Source organism: Microtus pennsylvanicus, chromosome 6 (assembly GCF_037038515.1).
Source record: "Microtus pennsylvanicus isolate mMicPen1 chromosome 6, mMicPen1.hap1, whole genome shotgun sequence".
NCBI lineage: Eukaryota > Metazoa > Chordata > Mammalia > Rodentia > Cricetidae > Microtus > Microtus pennsylvanicus.
Window position 1 is genome coordinate 52144358 of NC_134584.1, and position 27428 is coordinate 52171785.

The 27428-nt window shown below is 43.1% G+C and overlaps 1 protein-coding gene across 2 annotated transcripts; it reads left to right on the forward strand.

Moving 5' to 3' along the window:
- The first annotated feature begins 29 nt into the window (after positions 1-29).
- Positions 30-21460, forward strand: Utp15 (UTP15 small subunit processome component). 2 transcript variants are annotated; one of them, XM_075976242.1, is made up of 14 exons: positions 30-192; positions 905-1065; positions 3241-3411; positions 4898-4990; positions 5081-5265; positions 6547-6725; positions 7364-7489; positions 9749-9884; positions 10483-10567; positions 11343-11489; positions 12844-12945; positions 14047-14180; positions 14599-14657; positions 17986-21460. In XM_075976242.1, the coding sequence occupies exons 3-14, from the start codon at positions 3322-3324 to the stop codon at positions 18234-18236; spliced, it is 1587 nt and encodes a 528-aa protein (XP_075832357.1). In that variant the 5' UTR covers positions 30-192; positions 905-1065; positions 3241-3321; the 3' UTR covers positions 18237-21460. The 2 variants fall into 2 exon arrangements, with proteins under 2 accessions (XP_075832357.1, XP_075832358.1); XM_075976243.1 differs by lacking the exon at positions 905-1065 and having other exon boundaries at positions 43-192.
- Positions 21461-27428: the final 5968 nt, after the last annotated feature.

Below are 27428 nucleotides of genomic sequence, written 5' to 3' on the forward strand. Positions count from 1 at the left end.
CACCGCTTTTGCACATGCGCCATTACGTCATCTGTCCGCGACGCACTCCTGCGCCTGTGCGTTTCCGGCTCCTGGAGCGTCCGCGTGAGTTTGAGCAAGTGCTTCAGACACATCTCCTGTAGGGAGCTGGCGAAGTCAGGGAGTCGTCCTGGGAATCGGGGTGCCTCTGCGGACCCGCGGGGCCCCGCGGAGGTAGGCGATGGTGGTTCCCGGTGGCGGCGCAGGCTTGCTCAGGTCCCACTGTGATCTCTGACATGCTGGACGTGCTGCCCAGGCTCCGCAGGAGATCGCCGAACTTACCTGCCTCCGAGGGTCCTTGCTATTTAATTTCTCCCAGGCTCTGTTTGTTTCTCCGTAGTCACTCTCCTAGCCGCCGCTGACAGTCCCTGGAGTAACCTGCTCTTCTCCAAAACCAAGCACAGAATTGTGTCCTAGTGATTGGAGAATGGCTGGGTATTCGTCTCCCTCTGCCCTGCGCCCTGCTCCTTTGATGCTCATCGTGTCATGTTATGCTCACAGACCCCGCTGAACTGGCATACTCTTTCCAGGTGGAAGTAAACAGCTTCCTCTTCTGTGTGCTCACCGCTCTAATTACAGAGTTTATTTGAACGTTTTGTTTTGTAGTAATGCCTGTTGTTCACTGAACCCCAGTTTTCTTTAGGCTCTGGCTTCGGCTTCCATTAGTTGTCATGACATCTCGCTATTTGTTTGCACTGTCTTCCCGCACACGTCCCACTAACGCCGTTCTTCATTTTTGCAATCTGGCAGGTCACCGCTGCTTTTCACTTCTTCCCTCCAGACGCTTTTATTTCTAGAAAAAATAGACTTATGAGGTACTCTTCCTTGGATCTAAACAATGCCGGTTTTTGTGTATCTAGTGAACTAAACAATTTTTTTTTAACAGGTAAACATTGTGCCCTATGTAGAGTGATTGGGCTTGGAATTAAATGAAGTAGCCCTTGACCTCAAAGAATTCTACTCTCTTTCACAAACAACAACGACAACACCAAAGATTGTATCTGTGATTATTGGGGAAGCCTACTGTAAACACTGTAAATTTTTCTTGTAAGTCATTAACTATATTAATATATATTATATGAAATGTATGTATTTGCTTGTTGGTTGGCCAAGTCTAAAATATTTACCATCTTGCCCTTGATGGAGAGTGTTTTTGAACGCCCGCTGTACAGCTTTGTTCTTGTTATAGACCACTATTGATTTTTATTTTATATTTTCCAATAGGAATTCGCACGATGCTCCTACCCCCCTTATAAAAAGATCATCGTTTGAGCATTTTTCCAAACAAATATTTCCAGTATATTGTTTTATTTAACTGGAAAAAGAGGCCATTACAGTGCGGTGTGACTAAGTGCACTTACAGAAATAGAACCAAAAAGGATCGTGGGAGAGAGCACCCAGTCTTAGAAGGCAGAGAGGGATTTCTGAAGGACAGTCTGATTTCCTGTGGCGATCTTAAATAGGAGGTGGATGGAGAAAGGTCCTTCCTGGTCGAGAGCACATGCTGAAGTCAGAAGGAATGAGAGTGCCGAGTTTAGTGAACCGTAAACAGTTGGTAATAGCAAGAGGTGACACTTAAAGGGCCAGAGCAAATGGAACCTTGCATGCTAAGAAGCTAGGGCTTCATTTTCTGGACAGTGTTCAGTTTTGTAGCAACACTGGTAACTATTTGGAAGATGGATAGAGGAGTCGAGGAGACTTTCAAATGGCATTGTTTCTATTCCATAATCAAAAAGACACGAGTAAGTGCAGTTGAACTCGGGTTAAGTGGAATTTAGGTTTAGAAATATTTGAGAGATTAAGGGCTGGGGAGATGTTTTAGTGAATTATAGTGGGGTCAAATCCTGAGCACCCAGGTAAAAAGGAGGGCTTGGAGTGTGCCTAAAATTCCAGTGCTGGGGGGCAGAGACAAGGATCTCCCAGACTTGCTAGCCAGGCTTGCTGGTTTGGCAGTATTGTCAGTTGGTGAGTTTTGTGGTCAGTGAGAAACCTCATCCTGTCTCGGAAATAAGGTGCAGCACCATAGAGAAAGACTCTAGCTTTGCACACACGTGCACACAAAGAAGCCGCTGCGGGATGAGACCTTGATGTTTCTTTGATTCTTCTTAGGAATGAGGAGGAAAGCTAAGTCTAGACTCCTGATAGGCCCAGTTATTTCGGGTATTTGAAGGTTTAGATCGTGTCTGTTTATTGTCCTGGTATTCCCAGTGTTTTGAATACTCTCTTATACATCGTAGGTGTTTTATTGAATAGAGAAGTTTTTCCCTTGAATCTTGGTTTGCTTTGCTGAATCAAAACAGCAGTCAGAGCATGTCATACTGTTGGTTTCGGTGCTATTGATGGCGTCTTTGCAGGCTTTTCGGGTGGATGGAAAGTAGCATCGCTGGAACCAGATCTGGTAGACTTGGCTTCTTCAGTTGGGTGCTTCACAGAAGATGCTTTGGTGTCATTGCATGTAAAGAGCTTGAATTTGTTTTTAAAATCTTATTCTACCATTTTGAGTTTATTCTATTTCAGTTTTCTATCTTAAAGTTTAAACCTTTTAACATTTAATTTTATGTCTTATGTCAGAAGATTATTCCTAAATTCATTGTGTCTACACTAAAATATTAGCTTTGTTTTCCTTCTTGACATTTTTTTTAAAGGAAATCAAGTCTGTAGGGATAACTATATTTCTAATTCTATATTATTTCTTTTGCCAAGGAAATGAGTATTCTAGGTCTGCATCCTTTTCTGGTTTGACTCTTGGAAGGCTGAGTCATATTTTTTCTCAAGAGTTGCAGACTGGGGCTGGAGAGATGGCTCAGAGGATAAGAGCACTGACTGCTCTTCCGGAGGTTCTGAGTTCAATTCCCGGCAACCACATGGTGGTTCACAACCATCTGTAATGAGATCAGGTGCCCTCTTCTGGCCTGCAGGCACACATGGAAGCAATGTTGTATATATAATAAATAAATAAATCTTTAAAAAAAAAAAGAGTTGCAGACTGGTCTTGGAGGTTTGAGAACACACATATACAGCCAATATGTACAGATGGTGTGATGTGGTACCCTGGTCTATATTGTTCAAGTGTCTCTCTCTTCTAGGGTTCCAGTGAAATGATTTACTGGTCATTAATCTATGAAGTTCCACATAGCCTTTTGGAAGAAAGTGGAAGGAAACGCATACTTGTATGTGAACGTTTATAAACAATATGTGTTTTAAAATATGTTCTTCTTTTAGGCATAAGCCAGAGTCCTGCAGTTATCCTGACATCAGTTCCAGACTGTTGACCCCTGGACAACAGCTCAACTGTATGAAATCATGGCCGGTTATAAACCTGTAGCGATTCAGACGTATCCTGTACTTGGTGAAAAAATCACCCAAGACACTCTGTACTGGAGCAATTATAGGGTAAAGTACGAGAGGAGATGAGGGAGGCGGAGTTTGCACATTTCTTTATCTGTTTATGTCTGTTTCTCCAGCTTATGCTTTCAGAACCGTTAACTAAACTAATAGTTTAGGTGGATAATTTGTTATCTGTTTTATCTTAGTGCTTCATGTAAAAGTCCATACCACTTAATTATACTAACCATGCAGATGCTTAACACAGGACGTGTGTTATGGCAAATGAAACTCTAGACTTTCCTGCTTTTTCTTACTCTGAAATTAGCTTCTCTGTACTTTCCAATAAGACTTGGAATGCTTTTTGTTTAGTTTTGTTTAGATTGAGAACCGAGAAAACTAGAAAAAGTTTAGAACTAGGAGGTTTGGGGGAAATGAAATATAATCTAATAATAAAAATATAAAGAGACTGATCCTTACTCACAGACTAAAAACGGCTATAGCTCAGTTAGTAGAATAATTGCCTGGCATGCATGAAGCCCTGGGCTCAATCTCCATCCTTGTACAAACCTATTTAGTGGTACATGCCTGTAATCCCAGCACTTGAGAGGTGGAGGCAGGATGCTAAGTTCAAAGTCATCCTTACTCACTCAGGGAGGTTGAAGGTAGTCTCAGCCACGTGAAATAAAAAGCACTTGCTGCCTTTGCAGGGGACCTGGGTTCAGTTCCCAGCACATTGGGCAGCTTAGAGTTGCTCTTAACTCCAGTTCCAGGGGATCTAGTATCTTTCTAACCTCAGCAGGCATTTCACACATTTAGACGAGCAGATATACAAATACACATAAATACAAATAAGATTAAAAAAACCCACAAGATAAAACCAATTGAGATAACAGTTTAGATACTGTTGATTCTGTAATATTGGGATAAATAAAAAAGAATTGAAAAGAGCAATTGACAGTAGTTGTCATGATTTTATAAAAACATTGTTTTTGCTTTGTACTCATGGCTTAAAGCATACTAAGACATGTAAAAATATTTATTGATGTATCCAATGTAATATTGGAATTCTTGAAAATTATGTCCATTGGATGTGGACTGACTGTAAATTACGGTGAATCTTTATAAAAATGGAATGTAAATTTATTGCTTATATGCAGAGATTGCTAAGGTGGGTTAGTGAGTGCAGAAAGATGTAGATCTGTTTCATGGTCTGGTCATCCTTTTTATTAACTTAGAATCATAGTTGGTAGATACAGGCTTAGCTCTTCTTTCTCTTGGGCATTGGAGTAAAGTCAGCCACTGAGACTGGATGTGGCTCTCCAGCTGCACTTATCTTCCACAGTGTCAAAGGGGTAGTATGGGGATGGGCAGCAGGATGGGTGTTGTTTCACTTTCCTGTCTCTTTACCCTTCCTCTTTCCCTCATATTTCTCTCAACACAGCCTACTAATTAGTACTTAGAACAAAAAGAAACGATCTGAAGGATAAATAGCATAATTCTGTGTGTGGCTCGCGTTTTTAACTCTGCCAATACTCTCTTGTTTTTCATTAAGACTCCTGTTCAGATTAAGGAATTTGGTGCAGTGTCCAAAGTGCACTTTTCTCCTCAGCCCCCATATAACTATGCAGTCACAGCTTCTTCAAGAGTAAGTACAATAGTGAGCATCTTTGTTCTTGGTGTAGGATTTCCTGCTGAGCTTGGGCCATCTAGTGAAGTGCTGCTTTTTTTCTTACAGATCCACATTTATGGCCGGTATTCTCAAGAACCCATAAAAACCTTTTCCCGTTTTAAGGACACAGCATACTGTGCGACTTTTCGACAGGATGGTCAGTTGCTTGTCGCTGGCAGTGAAGATGGTGTAGTTCAACTTTTTGATATCAGTGGGAGGGCTCCCCTCAGGCAGTTTGAAGGCCATACGAAGTAAGAGCCAGTTTGATGTGTTTTTGTTTTCATTTGTTCTTTTTCTCCTGAGCACTCTGCCCCATGCTTTTGATAAACATTGGTTGTGTGAAGATTATGCCTATATGTACTTTATTTTCTGTTTTCTCAGAGAAAGAACTTAACCTGAGTTCTGCCATTCAGTTCCTAGAACTTGTGACTGCTCTAAGAGTTGTGTGTGGTGTTTAGAAAGTGGTCTTGTCTAGGAGGTTCAGTGGGACCTGTGACCAGCTGAAGATGCGAACCACTGGGCTAACAGCAGCCTTCCAGCTCTAGTGATCCTGTCAGCTCGGCTGGCTCAGACCCTCTTAGCTGAAGTCATGCTGCCTTTGTTTTCTTTGATTTCTGGTATTTGCCCCTTGATAAATTCAGGTTTCTGACTTTTGTTTCAGGATCACCAGAGTCATTGCTCAAATCTGCTATTGATATAAAATATCCAAGTGTTTCTTTTTATTTTCTTTTTTTAACTGCAAACTGTCAGGATGTTTGTGCCCATCATTGAAACACTCAAAACAGAAACTCTTCATAGCTAGTCTTTCTCAAGTCTTTTCAAAGAGCTCTTTGTTGTGTTTTAAAAAGTGCACCTTTGCAGAGCTGGAGAGATGGCTCAGTGGCTAAGAGCCTTGCTGCTCTCGCAGATGTTCAATTTCCAGCCCCCACACGGTGGCTCACAACTGTCTGTAAGCCCAGTCCCAGGACATCTGAGGCCACCAGGTATGCGTGTAGTGCACAGACACCCATGCAGATGAAACATCATTCTATAAAATTAGTAAATAAATAAAAACTTAAAAAAATTACCTTTGTTGCAGCATTTAGAACCCTGTTTCACTAATGACTGTATTCTGTTATGTGATATTCTTGCTCATCTAATAGTCACATGGTATCACACTTTGGGACATAGTATTACATTTATATACAAACACCCATTTTTCTCTTATTTTTTCTTTCATAAATCGTTTCTATTTTCTGAAGCTAAGTATTTATTTACTTATCGTGTGTGTGTTTGGGTGTGCACATGCCTGTGGAGTCAGAGGACACATTCAGGAGTTGTTCTCTCCTTTCATCATGGTGGTCCCAGAGACAGAGCTCGGGCCGTCAGGCCTGGCAGCTAGTGCCTTGACCCAGGGAGCTCTCTTGTTGGCCTTAGGACTCTTTTTGCTTGTTTCATTTGTTTTTTTTTTTAATCTAGGAAGGAACATTTTATGTTAGAAGATGCAAGCAGTGGAGTTCTTCCCTTTTTGTAATCTGTTTTTGATCTTTCAGAGCAGTTCATATGGTAGATTTTACAGCTGACAAGTATCATGTGGTCTCTGGAGCTGATGATTATACAGTTAAATTATGGGACATTCCAAACTCCAAAGAAATTCTGACATTCAAAGAGCATTCTGATTATGTGAGGTGTGGCTGTGCTAGCAAACTGAACCCAGACCTTTTTGTAACAGGTTGGTAATCGCTTCTACTTTATTGCTATAGATTCTTTAGGGTGGAGGGATTTAAATTTTCTTTAATAGATGGGGGTCAGTGGTGGAGCACTTGCCTACTATGCATGAGACCCTAGGTTTATTTCTCAGCACCATAAAATATATATATATATATATGTGTGTGTGTGTGTGTGTGTGTGTGTGTGTGTGTGTGTGATTTTGATTAAAGTCAGTTCTTCTTTGTTTACTTTTTCTTCTCTTGATAGTGGGTTTTGTTACCTCTAAATGCGTTTGAGAATACCTTCAGCTGCTTGACAGCATCATAGGTGCCAGGTTGTAGTGGGCTCACGGTACCCTGGTTGTTAGAGCCCCAGCAGCCGCAGCACTGTAGGTGGAGCTCGGTTTGTGCGGCTGCCCGTACAGGTTCTCAGATGATGACATGGTGACAGGAGTGGATTCTATGTAGTATTACATAGTGCTGTGTGATTAGAAGCGGTAGGAGCAGACGGCTTGGAAGTACTGACTTTATGAATTATGTGTGCATTTTCAAAAAATCTCATGTAATGTTTTTCTCCTTTTAGTTTTAGTATGTGGATAGACAAACTTTTTATATTGTTATAAAGAGCAATATTCACATAATTCAAACATTTACATTTCAGGGTCATATGATCACACTGTGAAGATGTTTGATGCCCGGACAAATAAAAATGTTCTCTGTGTCGAGCACGGGCAGCCAGTGGAGAGTGTCCTGCTTTTCCCCTCTGGAGGTCTTCTGGTGTCTTCAGGTATCGTTTCTCAAAATAGCTTTCACCACTGTTGTTGGTCTCAAGGAGAGTAGATATTTCTTTTTGAGTTTTCATTTGTAGATTGTTGGTGTTTCTTGAATTTCATATCTCAGTATTTGTTCAGCAGCTAAGTGGGAAGGGCCAGTAACTGTCGTTCCTGTGTCTGCCCCGCCCTGGCACTGTCTGCTGTTTGCACGTCACCGCTAATGCTAGACAGCCCTCCTGGTAGTTAGCATTCTGTTTTACAATTAAGGAAATAATGCCGGGCAGTAGTGACACATGCCTTTAATCCCAGCACTTGGGAGGCAGAGGCAGGTGGATTTCTGTGAGTTCAAGGCCAGCCTGGTCTACAGACTGAGTTTTAGGACAGGCTCCAAAGCTACAGAGAAACCCTGTCTCAAAAACCAAAACAAAACAAAAAGAAATAATTAAGGGACTAATGAAAGCATCAACTAATTTATCCAAGGCAGCATGGTGAGTGGCAGGCTTTAAGTCCTGGGGCATGAGAATTTACTAGATAATATATGTGTCCCACCTGACCACGCAGGTCTGCTCTCTTCCCCTTCTGTTATTCCAGCTAACAAAGCTGCATAGCTTTGGCAGCCTTCCTTTGGGTCTGGAATCCTGCTGATCTCCTTTCCTGTAACTCTGCAAACAGCACACATGCTGGAGAGGACAGATGTAGAGTGAAATAGGCCAAGCTTGATGCTTTTCCAACAGAGTGGAGTTCGACGGGTTTTGATGTGTTTACTAAAGTGAATTTTTATAGTCATAATGGGAGAAATGGTTTGACCTTTTCATTTGTCAATAAAGCAAAACTGTTGATATCTGAAGAATCTATTTACCTGGCCCTCTGTAGCTTCATATTTCTTCTTTTTAAAAATCTGTTTTATACATGTTTTCATACTTGTTTGACTTAAAACATTTTTTATGCCATTGTCAGATGTAATTCTTTCTTGTTTTGAGAAGTGGAAACGAAATCAAGTTGAACGGGGAGGGTTGAAATCTATGCCACCAGCTCTGTGTCTTGGGCAGCCCCTGACATCCTGACATCCTGAGGAGGAGAGGTTGTAGTAGAGGAGTGACTGCAAACTCTGCTCCTCGTAAGCTGCCGCATTCAAACGGGAAGGTGGGCATTGAGCTGAGCATAGGCCCAGTGCCTTGACCAGGGCAGATGAGAACAATATTCTCCTCTGCACACTCCCTTTTCACTCTCCTAGTAGACTTTTATTTGATGGTTTTTGTTTTTTTGTTTTTTCTTCTTTCTTTTCTTTTCTTTTCTTTTCTTTTCTTTTCTGTCTTTCTCTCTCTCTCTCTCTCTCTCTCTCTCTCTCTCTCTCTCTCTCTCTCTCTTTTTTTGAGGCAAGGCTTCTCTGTGTAGCCATGGCTGTTCTCTAACTCTCAGAGATTCACCTGTCTCTGCCTCTGTATTGCTGGGATTAAAGGCATGCGCCACCACCGCCTCACTATACTTGGTGTTTTATTAAAAGTATTTACAACTTATTTTATGTGTATGTCTGTGTACCACCACATCACTCAGTGTCCTCAAAGTTCAGAAGAGGGTGTCAGATCCCCTGGAACTGGATTTGTGGATGGTTGTGAGCCACCATATGGGTGCTGGGAACTGAACCCAGCAACTGCTCTTAACTGCTGAGCCATTTCTCCAGCTCCTAAAAAAATATTTTTTAAATCATAAGATTAAGTTACCTTTTATTACCTTTTTTGATTCTTAGAGTAAATTACTGAGTCTTTGTGGGGGTTCATGAAGTTTTTAGGAAGCAGTATCTATATTATTGATTTTCATGGCTGTACAGTAGTCCTTAAATTTTTTTAGTTTGTATGTGTGTGTGTTTGTGTACATATGTACATGTGTACATGAGTGGTGTTCAAAGGACAACATTGATGAGCCAGCTGTCTCTTACCATGTGGGTCCCAGGAATCAGGTTTGGCAGGAAGGGCCTTTACCCACTGAACCATCTCACAGGCCCAGCATTCTCCTCAGCAAATTTATTGTGCTTTACTTGGAATATCTTCAGTTCCCTATTTGTTCTGCTTGATGTGAAATAAGCAGTAGCTTAGCCATGCTAACGCTTCTGTGAGTAGGGGTTTCTACCAAGCACCACTCCCAGTGGCGGGTGGGGTCAGGGCGTGAAGTCTGGCTCCGGAAGCTTTACCGAGCTCAGGGAGGGTGCCTCTGAGAGCTCCATCATTCTGAGCATGTAGGCAGAATATCACACAAGCGGTTACTTCTTTCCACAGGCGGTCGTTACGTCAAAGTCTGGGACATGTTAAAAGGAGGACAGTTGCTTGTGTCTTTGAAGAATCATCATAAGACTGTGACGTGTTTGTGTCTGAGCAGCTCTGGACAGAGGTTGCTCTCTGGCTCACTGGACAGGTAGAATTCTAGTTTTCTTGTGTGTCATTGTTAGCACTTACTGCTTGAGAAATTGAGTTATTTTTAGCAGTATTTGTGGTTAAAGAAATGTTGTAATGGTTCTCATAAAGGATAAAAGTCTATTGCTTTGAAGTAGTTTGATCTTTTATTTACATATAACTACTTATATTCCCCCAGAAATAAATTATCTCTTGCTTTAGCTTATACACTAGAACAATATTGCTTACCCACTTGAACACGGATCTTTTGAGATAGCTTATTTTCTTATAGTTTCTTTTAAAGCCATTTTATATATACATATGTATTTTGAAGTTTTTATTCTGAGGATATATTTCATTCTGGGTCACATTCTTTAAAATATAAAAATACAGCTGGGAGTAGTGACAGGCCTTTAATCCCAGCATTTGGGAAGCAGAGACAGGTGGATCAATGTGAATTCAAGGCCAACAGGGTCTACAGAGCGAGTTCCAGGACAGGCTCCAATGGTACACAGAGAAACTCTGACTCAAAAAAACAAAAATGAAAACCAAAAAACCCAGAAACTTTGTGTTTTCACTCATTTCTGAGGTGACTTGACGGAATTTTTCCTTCTCACCAGGAAAGTCAAGGTCTACAGCACAACTTCCTACAAGGTCGTCCACAGCTTTGACTACACAGCTTCCATCTTGAGTCTGGCACTTTCTGTATGTACTTTCAGCTCTTTTCAAGTTGTTACACACCATGCCCATCAAGTAAAAGTAAAGTGGAATCTTTGGGGTTACCTTTGGATTTAATAAAGCATATTAGTTGCTTGAGTCAAGACAGTTGCTAGGATGTGATGTTTTCTGATAACTGCATGAATTCCCACTTGGTAGCACTGACTGCTGTCATAGTAACACCGAGGCTGGACTAGGACTTTGTTAACTCTTCCTTCAACAAACTCAAGGTGTTGCAAAGCCCAGGAATGGCAGGTTGGCCCCAGAAAAGGCAGAGAGGGCAGGAGCAGCTGAGTAAGCACTGTGCTTTCTGGAATGTTCACTGTTAGGTTTTATGAGGAGCCACATTTGGGCCAGAAGACACCTGAAATGTTACATGGGAAGTCCAAGCTGGGGAGGAAAAGTAAAGAGAAGCTCTTGTGGGGGAGTAGCTTCCGAGAGTCATGCCCCTGTGTAGCCCTCTTTCTACTCCAAGTACAGACACTTACTTGACACTTGTCAAGAGGTCACAGCATCTTATTAGCATGAGCAGCCGACATCAGCACTCTCATCCCACGCGCTTCACTGGCAGTGCTGTAGAGGGTGAGAAGGTCCGTCCTGACGGTGGTTTTGCGATAACATTTTGGGTAGATCATTGTTAGGAGTGTCTGCATTGACTGGAACTGTGGGTAAGAAGTAGCAGGCATGGTATAAATGCTGTTTTGAGTCAAAGGTACTATAAAATGTTGGTTAAAAATAGACTGATTTTTCTGATTACCATTAGCATGAAGATGAGACGATAGTTGTGGGGATGACCAATGGAATACTGAGCGTTAAACACCGGAAATCAGAGTCAAAGAAGGAATCTCTCCCGAGAAGGAGGCCTGCATATCGAACCTTTATTAAAGGAAAGATTTACATGAAGCAACAGGTAAGTATGTATTTTTTATTATTTTTAAAATATGACATTTCTTAGAAGGGTCAGTTTCACCCATTCCTGAAATTTACTGCAAAGTATGACTCATAATAGGTACATTTATTTTGCTTTTTTTTCCATCAGAATTGGTTCCAGATTGCTATAGTACGTTATTGAAGAATAATGGGGAGCAGGGACTACCTACTCAATATCCCGAATCATGAACTAATACAGTGTTTTGCCGTCTTCAGAATAGTGTCGGATTTGTCCTCTAAACCGCGTGTGGCTGTAATGTCTTCCTAGGACTGGAGAGGGACTGAATTGTCAAGTTCGGGTGGCCCAGGAGGTCACCAGAGCTGGGACTACTAGATCCGAGTCTCCAGTTGGTTTTCTTCTCTTTATATGCAGTCATACTGCCTGCTTATTCATCTTTTTTTTTTTTGAGTAAGTTTGCTCAGAATAGAGCCACTTACATATATATAAGCTAAACATCATAACATCATAAGAACACATTAACATGACAAAGTGTATCATTTGGATTATGATTATTACTGTTATTATTACACAGGAACACTATTTGTTGTGTATTGTAAAAACATCCTGACTTTAAAATGTTTCACTGTATTGTGAATACATTTCTTTTTATTTACATATATTTTCATTGATTATTTGTGGATTTCCCATCATGCACTCTGATCCTACTTACCTCACTGTCCCCTGCTCTTGCAGCCTCCCCCAAAACAAAACCAAATTTAAAAGAAAACAAAACAAAACAAATAAAGGAGACTCTTGTCATGGAACTTGTAGTGTGGTCAGTTGAGACACAGTTTACTGTTCAGTCTGTTCATCTTTACTTGCAAGTGTTCATTGCCACGAGTCATCGATCTGGCTCGAGGCCTCTGGTTTCTGCTACACTATCATTAATGGCTGTCTTTGGGACTCCTCTTGGATATCCTGTTGTCCTGTGTTATGGAGATCCTGCTGTTTGGGATCTGCAGGTTCATCCCCTTCACATGCTCCAACGGTTCATAGATTTGGTGGATGCTGGGGTGGGCCAACTCGTAAGCCTGGTTGTAGGCGTGGGTGGTATCTGGGTTGGTCAACTCATTAGCGTTCCCTCGTTGTCTCAACCCGGATGAGCTCTTCCGCTCTGCCTTGGCCAGCTCACCCGATGCAGCCTATAGCAAGCTCTCCTGCTCTTGGCCAGCTCACCCGATGCAGCCTATAGCAAGCTCTCCTGCTCTTGGCCCCTCAGATCTGGGTCCCCCTCACTCCTATCACCAGGGCCAGCTCTAATGGAAAAAATTTATTTTAATGGAACTGTATAGACAGTAATTTTTTTCCTCTATAAATTTGCTTTTTCATTCAGGATGACATCATGATCAACAGACCAGCAAAGAAGCACCTAGAATGGTATGACAGGGACCTGAAAAGTTTCCGAATATCAAAGGCACTTGACAGAGTCCTTGAGGTAAGTGAGAAACACGTTCCTTCCACTTAACTAGGTTTTAATTTTGTATGTGTGTGTGGGGGGGGTGGGGGGCAGGGTCCATGTGTATGCATGTGGGAAGGCCAGAGATCAGTACTGGGTGTTTGATCAGTACAACTCAGTTGTTGTCCATCTTCTTGAGATCATGTCTATCTTAGTCTGCTTCCTTTGCTGTGTAAAGAGCGAGGCCAAAGCAGTCTGGGCAGGAAAAGAGTTTACAGTGCATCAGGAGGTTCAGAAGTCAGGACAGGATCTCAAGGCAGAGAGACCTGGAAGCAGGAGCTGAAGTGGAGACCATGGAGGAGCACTGCTTACTGGCTTGTTCCTCATGGCTTGCTCAGCCTGCTTTGTTGAACAGCCCAGAACCACCTGCCAGGGGGGACACCACCACAGTGAGCTGGGCACCCACATCAAGAAAATATTCCCATAGTCTTGTCCACAGGCTAGTATAATGGAAGCATTTTTCAACTGACATTCTCTTTTCAGATGACCCTGGCTTGTGTCAAGTGATAAAAAGCCCTTCCGAGGCAGGGTCTGTTACTGAACTAGGAGCTCACCAGGTGGCTGGCTGGATGGCCAATGAGCCCTCAGGATCCCCTTGGTTTTCTTCCCGGCATTGAGATAGGCGGTGTATTCTGCCTTGCTTAGCTAGTGGTGGAATACACCTTTAATCCCTGCACTCCAGAGCCAGAGGCAGCCTGATCTCTAGTTCAAGGCCAGCCTGATCTATAGAGTGAGTTCCAGGATTATACAGAGAAACCCTGTCTCAAACAAAACAAAACCAAACAAAAATAGTCTCTGGTATTATGGCTCTTGCCTCTAATCATAGCACTTGGGAGGCTGAGGCAGGCAAATCACATGTTTGAGGTCAAGCTGGGCTACAGAATAAATTTCAAGGCCCACTGTGGCTTGTAAAGTGAGACCCTGTCAGAAAAAAAGGGAAAGGACGTGGGGAACCGTCTTGACGATGGGTTTGATTTACCATGACTTGGGATTGTGAAGATAAGTTTGGTAGTTCAGTGCAGGGTAGTGATCTTTCTCTCGTCTGTCTTTTTGACTGTACTGACTCTAAACATTTTCTAGCCTAATTGTGTAATAAAGACGCCCGAGGTTACAGTTTCCATCATAAAGGAATTGAATCGGAGAGGAGTCCTTGCCAATGCTCTTGCAGGTCGGGATGAGAAGGAGATTACCCGGGTTCTGAACTTTTTGATAAGGTATGCTTGACTTGGGTTTTGTGGCTGAAATCCTCCAATATTACCCAGTGAGAGACACCTACTTTTAGTTTGCTCTTTACAGAGAATTGGTGGAACAATTAGAGTTTGTTTTAGGGATGTTTTTCTTTTTTCTTTTTTAATTTATCTATTTTTATTATTAAAATTTTTCATTTATTTTACATTCCAACCACAGTTTTTCCCCCTTCCTCTCCTCTTCTTCCCTCCCCCTTCCCCCATCCACTCCTCCTCAGTCTCCCAGGGGAGTCAACAAAACATCAAGTTGAGGCAGGACCAAGCTCCTCCCCATGCATCAGTGCTGGGCGAGGCAACTCTGCATGGGGAACAGGTTCCCAAAAGCCTGCTTGAGCGCCAGGGACAGGCCTTGCAAGATTCATTAATCAGAAGTTTTGCTTTGTAGGAATCTGTCTCAGCCGAGATTTGCCCCTGTTTTGATTCGCGCTGCTGAGATAATCATTGGTGAGTAGTTGTGAGAGAGACATTCCAGCAGGCTTGGGAAAGCCTAGGTGCTGGGCCTGAGCTCAGCAGCAGAACATCTGTCAGGCGCCTGAGCTTGAGCCTCAGCGTTTGGAAAAAAATTAAAGAACCTGAAACAGAAAACCTAGGGGTACAGGTGCAATTAAAATGTTAGAGTGGCAGATTTGAATTGGCTGGACTAGGATAATTACAGTTTAAGAAAGTTTTTTCCATGAACATCTATAAGGGTGGTGGATTTTTACATTCTTTTTTTTTAATATTTATTTATTATGTATACAATATTCTGTCTGTATGCCTGAAGACCAGAAGAGGGCACCAGACCTCTTTACAGATGGTTGTGAGCCACCATGTGGTTGCTGGGAATTGAACTCAGGACCTTTGGAAGAGCAGGCAATGCTCTTAACCACTGAGCCATTTCTCCAGCCCAGATTTTTACATTCTTATATGGCTTATATGAAGGTGTGTATGGCCAGGTTTGTGCCCCAACTGCTGGCATTATAGGCATCTGCCACTATGCACAGTTATGTCTGCATGCTTCAATTGGAGAAGGAAATCCAGAGTTGGTATTTGGGGTTAGAACTGAGAGGTGTGTGCTAATTCCTATAAGATTCTTGTGTTTCCCTAACTGATCTTTGTTCTTTTCTTCCTTGTTCATTCATCTTTGATTTATTTGCTGGTTTATTGGATTGAAAACCTCTGATTCTCTCCTAATCCTCTTTTGCTCATCTGTTTTCTCTTGATGCGAATTTTCTCAAGCTCGTGTGATTGTGGCTTTCCTTCAGTGTCGTCTTCCTTATGCTGGTTTAGTGGCCATGGTTCGCTCTAGTCTACCCTCTCCGTCAGTTTTAAAGGTGGCTTCACTGGATGTAATTCTCTTGGTTGGTAGTTATTCCTCTTAGGATTGACATCACTCCCTGTTGCCTTTCCTTTTCTGAAGAGGGCTGATGTTCTAGTGCTGAGCTCACCTCTGTGAGTAATTTGGTCCTGCTGTGTGTGGTGGTCTGTTCCATGCTAGCTGTAGTGTGATACAGAGGGTTCTCTTCTCGGGATGAGTGCCCTTGTATTTGGATAGCTGTATCTTTCCCTGGACTTTGAAATTTACTGCTTCAATTTCACTGCCTAGATTCTGTATGCTTCTACAGTGAAGACTCTTAGATTTTTTCCCTTTGTCATGTCCCAAAGTTCTTGAAAGCTGTGAATGTATTTGCTTTGGTTGTTGACAGTGTGTGTGATGGATATGATAATTCCTCAACCCACAATCTCCCATCTCTTGCTTGACTTACTCCAAATGTTTTCCACTGTAATTTGATTTATTGAATCTTTCATATCTAAGGTTTCCATTTGGTTTTTCTTAGAGTCTCTCTGAGGAATTCCTTGTCAGTGTCGTTGGTCTGATTGTTTCCTTCCTTCATCTGTTCCATGATTGCCTCTTTGAGGTCATTGTCTTTGTTAGGTATTCAGCTATCTCAGTAGCTTCAGGGCTACCTGATGAGGAGTTAGTACCAAGTGGAGGACGCACACTGCTCGCTCCGCTTGTCTTCTGTTCTCCATTGTGACCGCACATCTGGGGATGGATTCGCTGCTGCATCTGTATGGGACACCTTTGCTTCACATCTCTGCCTGCTACACACATAGTGGCTGAAAGCCAAACCCATATTTACACGTAACAGACCACCCGAGAACAACTGTACCCCCAGGAAGGAGGGACATGTGAGGCCCAAGAGTGTGATAGGGTTAGCTAGGAATTTAAAACTCAGCCAAAGTAAAAATAAACAGCGGAAGTTAGTGAAAGGAAAGAGAAGCAGCAGGATTGGAGAAGAAGTACTTAGGGTGTAAGTGAGCAACCATAGCGAGGGAGAAGGAAGTGGAGCAGTGTAGTACACAACAATGCGGGACAGCCATCTCTTCCTGCTGAGGAGATGGGGGTGGCTGTCGCTGGCTTGAGCTCTGCACACCTGCGGGCAGACTCAACAGTGTGGGTTATGCAGTGTCTACCCTCAGGCCACCCTCATGAGCTGGGGACCACCAGGCTGGAGAGCATTTTACATCAGAGGTACTCTACCAGTACCAGTGTGGGCGTGGAAACACCACACAGGAGCTGCGTTTCTGTGTAGTCTGGGGCTCAGAATGTAGAAAGCAGTCAGGCCGAGCGGACTCGTGCCGGTGGCTTCTGCACCACCACTGAGTGATGCTGAGTGCTCTGCCGGGCCAGTCCCTGCCACAGCCCCTTCCTCCCTTGCGTTCCCATGCAAGGTCTGTTATTCTTCCTCTTACAGCTTTCAGCTGCTGCGAAAAGTCGAGGGTGCTTTAGTTTAGTCCTTGTCTCTGGTGTAGTATCCAAGTCACAACCATTTCCCAAGTCCATATGGATTTTTGTGATGGCTACTTTCTTATCCAGTAGAGTAGAGAGACCTTTGGGGTTTAGAAATGAGAAAATGAGACGCTCCTGGCCCCTGGCTGGAAGAGATTAGTGGTGTAAGATGGTTCCTTCCCATGACAAGCATGAACAAACTAGGGCATGCTTGCCACGTGAGTCACAGCTCTTTTTAGAGGGCCGGATGTGTGACTGGAGCCCACCGACTTTCTCTAGAGGGCCGGATGTGTGACTGGAGCCCACTGAAGCAGTCTTTTTCTCTCTTGCTGAAAGCCGCACTGAGGAGGATTCACCCTGTCTGCTTCTGGGTACTTTGTTTCATTTACAGATCTAAAGTTCAGTGTTTCTGGATTTCCCTTGGTCCTGCCTGGGGCTTACTCATGCCTTTTCATGTGGTCCATTCCTTCTTGCAGCCCCGAACCTAATACTCTGTTTCGGGTTTGCCACATGTTGGCATCCTGGGGCTTCCTCCATCCCTCTCCATCTGTTCTTCCGAGACGGGTTCTGTCACTGATGCTGAAGCTCAGTAGAGCTCAGCTGGTGGCCGGCCAGCCTCAGGCCTTCCCGTCTTTACTTCCCCAGGGCTGGGTTCCAGTTGTGTGCCAGGTGTCCAGCTTCTTTTTCTTGTCTTTTCTATGGGTTCTGGGAATCAAATTCAGATCTTAACTGTTTGCAAAGCAAGGACTTTCCCCAGCCCCCAGTCATGTAGTTTTTAACATGAAAATGAAAATAAGACCCCATACCCTGTATTTTATATAATTATTTCTTTTCAAAATTCATTTAATCAGATGGATTGTTATGCTTTCTATAAATTACAACTTAATTATTAAAAATACTGGTATTCAATGTCTTTATATTTAGCATCATACTGTTTCTAAATATTGATTTCACCCACAGAAAATGTTTCTAGTTAATATACTTTCTGTCCCTTTGTAGATATATATCTGCCTGTGATTGGCCAGTCACCCATAGTTGATAAAAAGTTCATAGTACTTCAAGGACTCGTAGAAAAAGAAATCGATTACCAAAGAGAACTCCTGGAAACCTTGGGGATGATGGACATGCTGTTTGCCACCATGACGAGGAACAACAGCGCCCCTGTGGCAGAGCACGTGCCTGCTGAACTCCCAGAGGAGGAGAAGACAGAGACACCCTGTCAGCCCGCTGACGCGGACAAGAGCTCCTAACTGGGAGTTGTTTGACTCTTAATCGCTGAGAAGACGGCATCTGCAAGACATTCAAAGAGTTTTATGGAAGAGACTGGATTAATTATAATTGGGAAATAAGTACCTGTTTGAAGACATGGTTTTCTATGTATTAATTTGGTTGATTTTGTGGCATCTTCTGCTGGAAGGTTTTAGGTGTTTTAGTCACAGTGTTTTGTCCACCCTGGATGAGTTGATACTGATTTTAATGGAGTCAAACTTGGTTTATATGGGGCAGAGTCCTGCCAAGGGAACAGCACGTTGGTTTTTGTTTTGTTTCTACGTCTAGCCTGGGAAATATCAAGAACAAACAGCAACAGCAGAACCTCTTTCTCTGTATGCAGTGCCCCTGAGAACTTTGGTTTCTTTTGCTGTTATCCTTGAAGTCCTGGGTCACACACTCTCCCAAGCTGCTTGTGGGACTGTCTTCCAAGTGTGGCAGATCATAGACTATTGCTCCTGGAAGCATAGTTAGGGTGTCGTAGTCCTTGCTTACCTATGAACTGTGCTCTCCACGGTGTTGTCTTTAGTCTGCTTATCAGGACAAAGTCCAGAGCAATCTGACTGAACCAGTCCATCCTAATGTGCTGCCTTCCCTCCAGCTTCACCTGCCTCAGTCTGTGAGAAGGCTGTCCTGCCCTCATGGTAACGGCCCGTCAGCCTGTGCGCATGTTCCGAGTGGGTCTGTGTGTGTGGCCCTCCAGAACAGTTCTCTTTCCTGTACCTACTCTTCTTTTTCTCTGTTCTTTATGTTGTGGGTCTGAACCCTAAATGGGAGCAGTTTGCTTTGAAAAAATGTGGTTTTGAAAGTTCATTGTAAACCTTATTTTTTTTTATAAAAAGATTCTTTTCTTTTTGACTTTCTGAGGTGTGTCAATTCCCGATGGCCAGTGACTTGTGACCAGCATATTGGTCCACAGCCATTACTTCCCTCTCTTCCTTTAGCTCCCCTACTTAGGTTAGGATGTGTTTGATGACAGCATCCTGAGCTGAAGGAGTCCTTGGGGAAAGATTTTTGTAATGAGTGCTCATAATCTCAGTTTTATAACCTTAGATTCCTTAAAGCAGAAGTGGGGATATGTCTGGAATGTTCTGGTGTTTAAGTTCAACAATAGGGTATATAGGTTCCCTTTAGTGTGCTGAAATTCCTTAAAGCAGAAGTGGGGATATGTCTGGAATGTTCTGGTGTTTAAGTTCAACAGTAGGGTATATAGGTTCCCTTTAGTGCGCTGAAATTCCTTAAAGCAGAAGTGGGGATATGTCTGGAATGTTCTGGTGTTTAAGTTCAACAATAGGGTATATAGGTTCCCTTTAGTGCTCTGAAATTCCTTAAAGCAGAAGTGGGGATATGTCTGGAATGTTCTGGTGTTTAAGTTCAACAATAGGGTATATAGGTTCCCTTTAGTGCGCTGAAATTCCTTAAAGCAGAAGTGGGGATATGTCTGGAATGTTCTGGTGTTTAAGTTCAACAATAGGGTATATAGGTTCCCTTTAGTGCGCTGAAACAGTTCTACAGTATGGTGTCTTGTGAGAACCTGGAGTTTGCCTTTTTGAGTAGTTACATTAGTCACAAATGAGAGCTTGTGCTTTAAGGTTGAAAGGGTTGACCTACAACCATTTAAGTAAGTCTTCCTAAGTGTGCAGGGTGTGCACTACAGTTAGGATTCTACCTGAAGCTGCTGTTCCTGTGCAGCTCTGGAGGATTTCCTGGCCATTATTCTCATCACAACTGTCTTTAAGTGTCAAATCATTCTCTTTTAACAGTGAATTAATTCCAGTCACTCAGTTCCCCAATCTTGAGTTCCTTATCATCCCTGTTCTGGGCTCGCCCGCTGGGGACTTGCTCCCTTTGAGAGTGCTTCAACTCTTGTGTAATATTTATAGCAATCACAAACCCTTAAGACTAGGAAGCATTTCCCACAATCTTCAGTGCAATTATGTTCAGGAGGGAGGGTTTTTTTTTTTTTTTTTTTTTTTTTTTTTTTTTTTTTTTTTGAGACAGGGTTTCTCTGTTTATCCCTGGCTGTCCTGGAACTCAGTCTGTCACCAGGCTGGCCTTAAACTCTCAGAGATTCATACCTCTGCCTCCCAAGTGTTGGGATTAAAAATATGAGCTACTACACCCAATTTAGGGGTTGTTTTTATATTCATTAAAACTACTACTTGCTATATGAAGTGTTTTAACATAATTGACATATTTCAATATGTAATGTTGGCCTTAGGAGTCAAATGCCTAATGGATTCTTACACTTGTGCTGCTTAGTTGGGAAGTTTTTGATGTTTCACCATGGATGCAAAAATAATGAAATATTGCTGAGAATTCATTTATGTTTAATTTATTATGTTAACTCAGACTTAAACATATGGGAAGGTTTGTTTGTTTCGAGTCAGATTTCTCAAATGCCTGTGCTGTTAAATTGCTTAAGGAATCGATGTCAAATGGGATGGTTAGAAACTCCACTGACTGAACTGAAATGAATTCTGCCAACCATTAAAGACTCCCTCAAATGGGGTTATTAAAATGGAGTAGTTTTCTCGGTGGGATACTTCCAAGTTAAACATTTAACAAAAGTTTGAATATGCCTAACGTTAATAAATGACCATTGAATAGTTTTATCTTTGAACAAAGTATCCCTGAGAAACTGAACCCCATTTGCTGGCAGATATTGTTATCTCTTCCTATGCCGTCTATTCCTGTAGCCATGGTGCCTGGGCCAGGGCTGGTATATCCTACTCAGGTTCCGTCTACAAATTCAGATTAACAGTGAAATTGTTGTTCTAGGTCAGAACAATTTGGTTCTCAACCTGTGAGTCTCACACCCTTTGGCAAACTTTTTCTGTCTCAAAAAATATTTACATTATGATTCAGAACAATAGCAAAGTTACAGTTACGGATAGTAATGAAATCATTTTCTGATTGGAGTCACCATGAGGAACTGTATCAAAGAGCTGCAACATTAGGAAGGTTGAGAACCACTGCTCTAGGGAGATGTGGGAGGCTGGGGATGCTGTGTTGGGGTCCTCAGCAGAGGAAGCCCTTTCCAGAATGCATCTTACATGTAGAGAAAATAAAGTCATTGACGGCCCTGCCTCACCAGATAGAAGTGCTTACTCCCTGCCAACTTTCTCTCTCCTTTATCTTGTCTGTACTTCTTCCCTCTCCATGAAGTTCCTTTGGAACCCTCAATAAATTTATTTTTCTTACTGCCCGAGTGTGAGTAGATTTTAAAACCGAATGGCTGAAGACTCGTGATCTTGAGACATTGAGATCCAGAGGTTATTGAAATGAACAAAATAAACCACAGTCCATTTTAGCTAACATTGTGGTTGAGGGAAGGTCTGGTAACGTCTGTGGGGGATCAGATGATGGTCAGTGATGTGCAGAACAGCCCAGATGTAGGAAAGACTGACGTGTTTCCAGCTGGTGTTATCATTGGCTTCTGTCCTCAACTCGACACACCTAGGAAGAAAGAACCGAAATTAAGGAATTGTCTCCTCCAGGTTGGCCTGTGGGTATATCTGCGGGGCATTTTCTTGATTACTAATTGTTGTGGGAGGGTCCAGTCCACCGTGGGCGGTGCCATTGCTAGGCAGGTGAGCCTAGGGTATGAAAGAATGGTAGCAGAGGCAGGCGTATCTCTGTGAGTTCGAGGCCAGCCTGGTCTACAAGAGCTAGTTCCAGGGCAGGCTCCAAAGCTATAGACACCCAGTCTCAAAAAGCCAAAAAGAAAAAAAAAATGGTAGCTGAACTTGAACCTGGGAACGAGCCAGTAGGCAGTGTTCCTCCATGGTCTCTGCTTCAGTTCTTGGTTTACCTTAAATGGTAGACTGTCAGCTAAATAAACTCTTTCCTCCCCAAATTGGTTTTGGTCAGTGTTTTATCACAGCAAAAGAAAGCAATTAGGGCAGCTGGCATCGAAGACTGCCAGATGGTCCAGAATAATTAAGAAAGGAAGCATGATAAGTTTCATACAAAGACTGATGGTCGATAGAAATCTGGCTAAGGACATGAGGTCAGTTGAATTTTGGTTTGCATGCTAGAGAGACTGAGCTAGAAACATTAAAGATGGTTTTTTTTTTTTTTAAATTGGCTCTTGCAATCATGGAGGTTAAGTCTAACATAAGCTTGTCTACCAAGCAGATAATGGGGGCAATTGGTAGTGGGGCTCATCCCAAGTCAAAAGGACTTGGAACCAAGTCCAAAGTCAATAGTATAATTTTGAGTCTGAGGCTAAAGGCCCCTTTCTGACATCCAAGGGAAGGGAAGAATGTCTCAGCTGATGGGTGGGGATTCATTTTTCTGTCCCTTTCCCAGCCTTGAACCAACTGGATGATACCTCTCTCCACTGATGAGATCTTCCTTACATAGATTCATATTCTAGTTTCTTCTGGAATTGTCCTGCCCAATATACTTAGCCCTAATGTTTCTCCAGTCATCCGGCTATTATTAAATCCACATAGTAGCTCATGTCTATATATTAGCATTCTGTATATTTCCATCAAGCTAATGCCCTGAGGTCCTAGGGTCGCGGCAACATTGGTTATTACATTAGGCATTAGAGCATTAGGAAGCCGCTGTTCACTTGAGGTTTCTTATATTGAAGACACTCTAAATGTTCTCACCACCTTGCTCCTTTACTAGATGTCTTAGTGACTGTTCTATTGCTGTGAAGAGACACCTTGGCCAAGGCAATTCTAATAAGAGAAAGCATTTAACTGGGGGCTTACTATTTTAGAGGTTAAGTCCACTATCATGGCATGGTTACCTGCAGGCAGGCGCTAGAGCAGTAGCTAAAGGCTATATTCCGATCTGTAGGCAGACAGTAACACTGGGCCTTGTGTGGGCTTTTGAAACCCCAAAGTCCACGCCCAGTGACACTCTTCCTCCAAGGCCATACCTAGTCTTTCTCAAAGAGAGGTACTCCCTGATGCCTAGGCATATAAATATATGAACCTATGGGGGCTGTTGCTATTCAAACCACCACATTGAAACTGCTTGCTTAACTCCTGGTCTGGATAGAAGGCAGGTAGCTGGTTGGTCTACAGCATGAGTTCCAGGACAGCCATGTCTACACAGAGAAACCCTGGGGGGGGGGGCGCGGTGGGGGGGGGAGGAGGGGAACAACAGAATGAGAGGGAGATGGCGGAGGGAGGAACGGAGAGAGAGAGAGAGAGTTTTTAAAAAGTTAAAAGCCCTGACACAACATGAGGAAAGGAATCCCCAAAGATGCGACTAAATTATTTTTTTCTGTTAGACAAAAACATGCTCCTAGGCACGCAGTCTTCTCTTAAGAGTAGTTTGTTTTCCCAGTGAGACTCCCTTGGAGGAAGCTAAATTTTTACCGGGTTAGGGATGAGGGGTGATATGCCCATTTCTTTCAGTTCCAGGACCCCATCTGGGGGAAAATCCATCCTTCTACCACCTTCTATTGGTCTAGTTTTATAGATGAATATTGCTTAAATTTAGTCTTATTGTAGAATGCCATGTTTTCTCCATCTGTTATTGAAAGTTTTGCTGGGAATAGTAGTCTGAGCTGGCATCTGTGAACTCTTCGAGTTTGTAGGACATCTATCCAATCCCCTGCAGCCTTTAATATTCTTTCTTTATTCTGTGCCTTTATTGTTTTGACTGTCATGTGCCAAGGGGCATTTCTTTCCTATGGGTCAGTCTATTCTGTGCTCCATATGCTTCTGTACCTTGATAGGCATCTCCATCTTTGGATTAGGGAGATTCTCTTCTGTGATTTGGTGGAAAATATTTTCTGTGTCTTCGGCTTGTGCGGGAGGCACTGAGGGCCCTGTGCTCACAGATAGGCACTGGGAGAACCTGGAAAGCCAAACACACAGTGTTGTGTGTGGTGAGTCTTTGTGTCCCACTAGCCAGCTCTCAAAGAATGACATGGAGACTTACTCTTAGTTAGGAAAGCTTGGCCTTTCGTTTAGGCTTGTTTTCAACTAGCTCTTTTTTTTTTTTTTTTTTGATTTTTCGAGACAGGGTTTCTCCGTAGCTCAACTAGCTCTTATAACTTAAACTAACCCATATTTTTATTAATCTACGTTCTACCACGTGGCTTTTACCTCTATCCCATTCTGTGTGTTTAACTCCTTCTACACTGGATGGCTGTTGTGTGATGTTTTACTCTTTTGTCTTTTTTGTGGGGTGGGAGGAGAGGCACCACCCAGCTCCCAAATAAATCACACAAGGAGACTTATTTTTATTTGTGAATGCCTGGCCTTAACTTGGCTTGTTGCTTGCCAGCTTTTCTTATCTTAAATCACCCCGACTATCTTTTGCCTCTGGGCTTTTTCCTTTTCTTCTGTGTGTCTTTCCTTCTTACTCCATGGCTGGCTGGGTGGCTGGCCCCTGACACCCTCCTCCCCTTGTTTTCTCATTGCTGCTTCTTTTCCTCGTTTCTCCTTCTATTTATCCTCTCTGCCTGCCAGCCATGCCCATCCTTGCTTCTCTCTCGCGACTGGCTTTTTATTAGACCATCAGGCATTTTAGACAGGCAAAGAATCACAACTTCACAGAGTGAAACAAATGCAGCATAGACAAAAGCAACACATCTTTACATCGTTAAACAAATGTTCCACAGCAGAAACAAAAGGAACACACCTTAGAATAATATTCCCCAACAGCTGGCATCTCCCACGCACCTAAATTCATCGCAAGTTTCCTCTCTCTGTCCTGAAGTCCTGCCTATCTCTCCTGCTTCGCTATTGGCCATTTAGCTTTTTATGAAACCAGTCAGAAGGCTCCTTAGGCAGAGACACCTCTTTACAGTATAAACAAATATTCCTCAACAGTTGTTCTTCCTGTTATCGGCCCAGAAGTCTGGAAGGGGATGTGGTTAATAACCTGATGACCATTGCACTGTGTGGACGAAGACCAGTCTGGATCCTACCCAGACCCTTGTCATAAGGTTGTTTTTCCCCAGTCAATCCATAGACCCCATCTTTCTAGAAGGTGGCATATGTACTTTACATAGTGTTTTGATGTAGTCCTATCTTTAGTTTTATCTAATTTACTTTGTTCCTAGAAGATATTTATGTATTTTTAATACACACAGGATTGAATTTATTATCACCAAGAAAGTTTTCACCAAACTGTGCTGTGCTTAAATAAACTACTCATGGTTAGACTCCCGAAGTTTGAAACACCAGCTTCTTTGTCATGTTGAACCAAGCTACCCTCTTGCCTCCCACGGATCATTGCTCTGCTTCTGGGATGTCCACAGAGGAGGACGGTCAGCTGGCTGCTTTCTCTGCCTCTCTTAGCTAGCAGGCTTTTCTCTCAGCATCTGGCTCCTAAGTCTTTATTGGTAAAATCGAACAGTTGAGGTTTTGCTAAAAACAATAGCTGGGCTGTAGTGTGCCATATTACCCTGGCTGTTGCTGATTGTATTCTTTTGTTGTTGTTGTTGTTTTTGTTTTTTGAGACAGGGTTTTTCTGTAGCTTTGGAGCCTGTTCTGGCACTAGCTCTTGAAGACCAGGCTGGTCTCGAACTCACAGAGATCCGCCTGCCTCTGCCTCCCGAGTGCTGGGATTAAAGTCGGGCTTCACCACCGCCCTGCTGCTGATTGTATTCTTACGCTGACCTCTAGTCATCAGGGTTTGGGGTTATAGGTTTAGTTGCTGATTTCTGAGTTTATTTTTGCTAGATGGATTCCCCCCTGCCCCCAATTTCTGTTTTGAGCAGCCTGGGGTTCTAGTGACCAGTGAGTTTTCAGGTTCAGTAGGGTATCTCCTCTAAGGCTTTTGGGACCTGCATGACTTCTGGTGTTTTGGGTGTCTACGTTGCCTCTGGAGGTCCCAAGTACCTGTGTGGTCTCTGGGAATCTGGGTACCTCCTTGGTCACTAAGGTTCCTAGTACTGACTGGTCTGACATCCATGAGGAAAAGAAAACTCTCTCCAGTAGAGACTTGTCTTAGTCTCCCTCGGAGACACGGAATTCACGGTTCACATATTGTATGAGATTGCCAAGGCTCAGGAATACCATGATCTGCTGCTGCCAGCATCATGGAGAACCAGGAAGGATGCGGATTCCAGGCTGAATCTGGAAGAGGGTATGTGCTAGAGAGGATTTCAGTCTTTGTCTTCAAATCTGGTGACTGGAGAAAGCCAGAAGCTCTCATGTCTGGGGAGGAGAACCTTCCTATGGCTTTTCTTTCTAGGCCTTTAAGAGGCACCCACATTGCTGAGGGCAGATTTTCCTAACTAGGTCAACTGATTGAAATGCTAATCTGTTAAGAGAACCCGTGCAGACACACCCATGGTGGGGTTTTACCTGCTTTCTGGGTTTCCTTTAGAGCTGTCAGCTTAACAATTCAGATTAACCACAACAGAGCTAGCAATTACCTGTTTCCTAGCCTCTAACTGTCAGATGCTAGGAAGCTAACACAGATAAGGATTTCATATAGGGAACTAGGTCTTTGTGACATCAAAGGGCTGGAATGGAGCCGCTGCTCAAGAGCACAGCCCCAGAAAGCCAAAGTCCATCTCTTCTGCCATCATCTACAAGCCAGAGACTAGATTCTGGGTGTTCTCCGGACTTGAGAACAATGACAAGCAGAAAGCAGGCTTCTCCTCATCCCTGCCTTCCAGATCATGTATTAGTGTATTATATTACTTTTCTCATGACAGATTACCCGACAAAGGCTACTTAAGGGAGGGTTTATTTTCGTCAATGGTAGGTCCTTCAGGGCAAGGAAGGCATGGCGGCAGGAGTGTCTCTAGCTGTGGCGGCAGGAGTGTGAGACAGCTGCTCACTTTGATCCACAGTCAGGAATCAGAGAGATGCATGCTGGTTCTCAACCACCCAGTCCTTTCTATAGTACAGTCCTGGAGTGGTACCATCATGTTCAGGGTGGGTCTTCTGCCCTCAGTTAAACCTCTTTAAACACTGAGACATGCCCAGAGGCCTCTATCCTAGGTGATTCCCAATCCACATGAGTGATTAATCATCATATCCCTCTCACCTAGGAGCCAAATTTTTCATCTGGGACATTATTTGCAAAGGTTTTCTGGGGAGTGTGGTTTCAAATATCCAGCCCTGCGGTTCTGACGATATTCTAGTATCCTAAGGGGATAGGCACAATATTCTTCCCCCAGCAGGCAGCACATCTGTGATACAGTTGCATGTGTTAGCTTGCCTGTAAACAAATGAGAGCAT

Coding starts and splice junctions, on each gene's coding strand:
- Utp15 (XM_075976242.1), top strand. CDS start 3,322: ATGGCCGGTTATAAACCTGTAGCGATTCAGACGTATCCTGTACTTGGT. Junction 4,991..5,080: donor CAGTCACAGCTTCTTCAAGA/GTAAGTACAATA, acceptor TTTTTCTTACAG/ATCCACATTTATGGCCGGTA. Junction 12,946..14,046: donor CACTTGACAGAGTCCTTGAG/GTAAGTGAGAAA, acceptor AACATTTTCTAG/CCTAATTGTGTAATAAAGAC.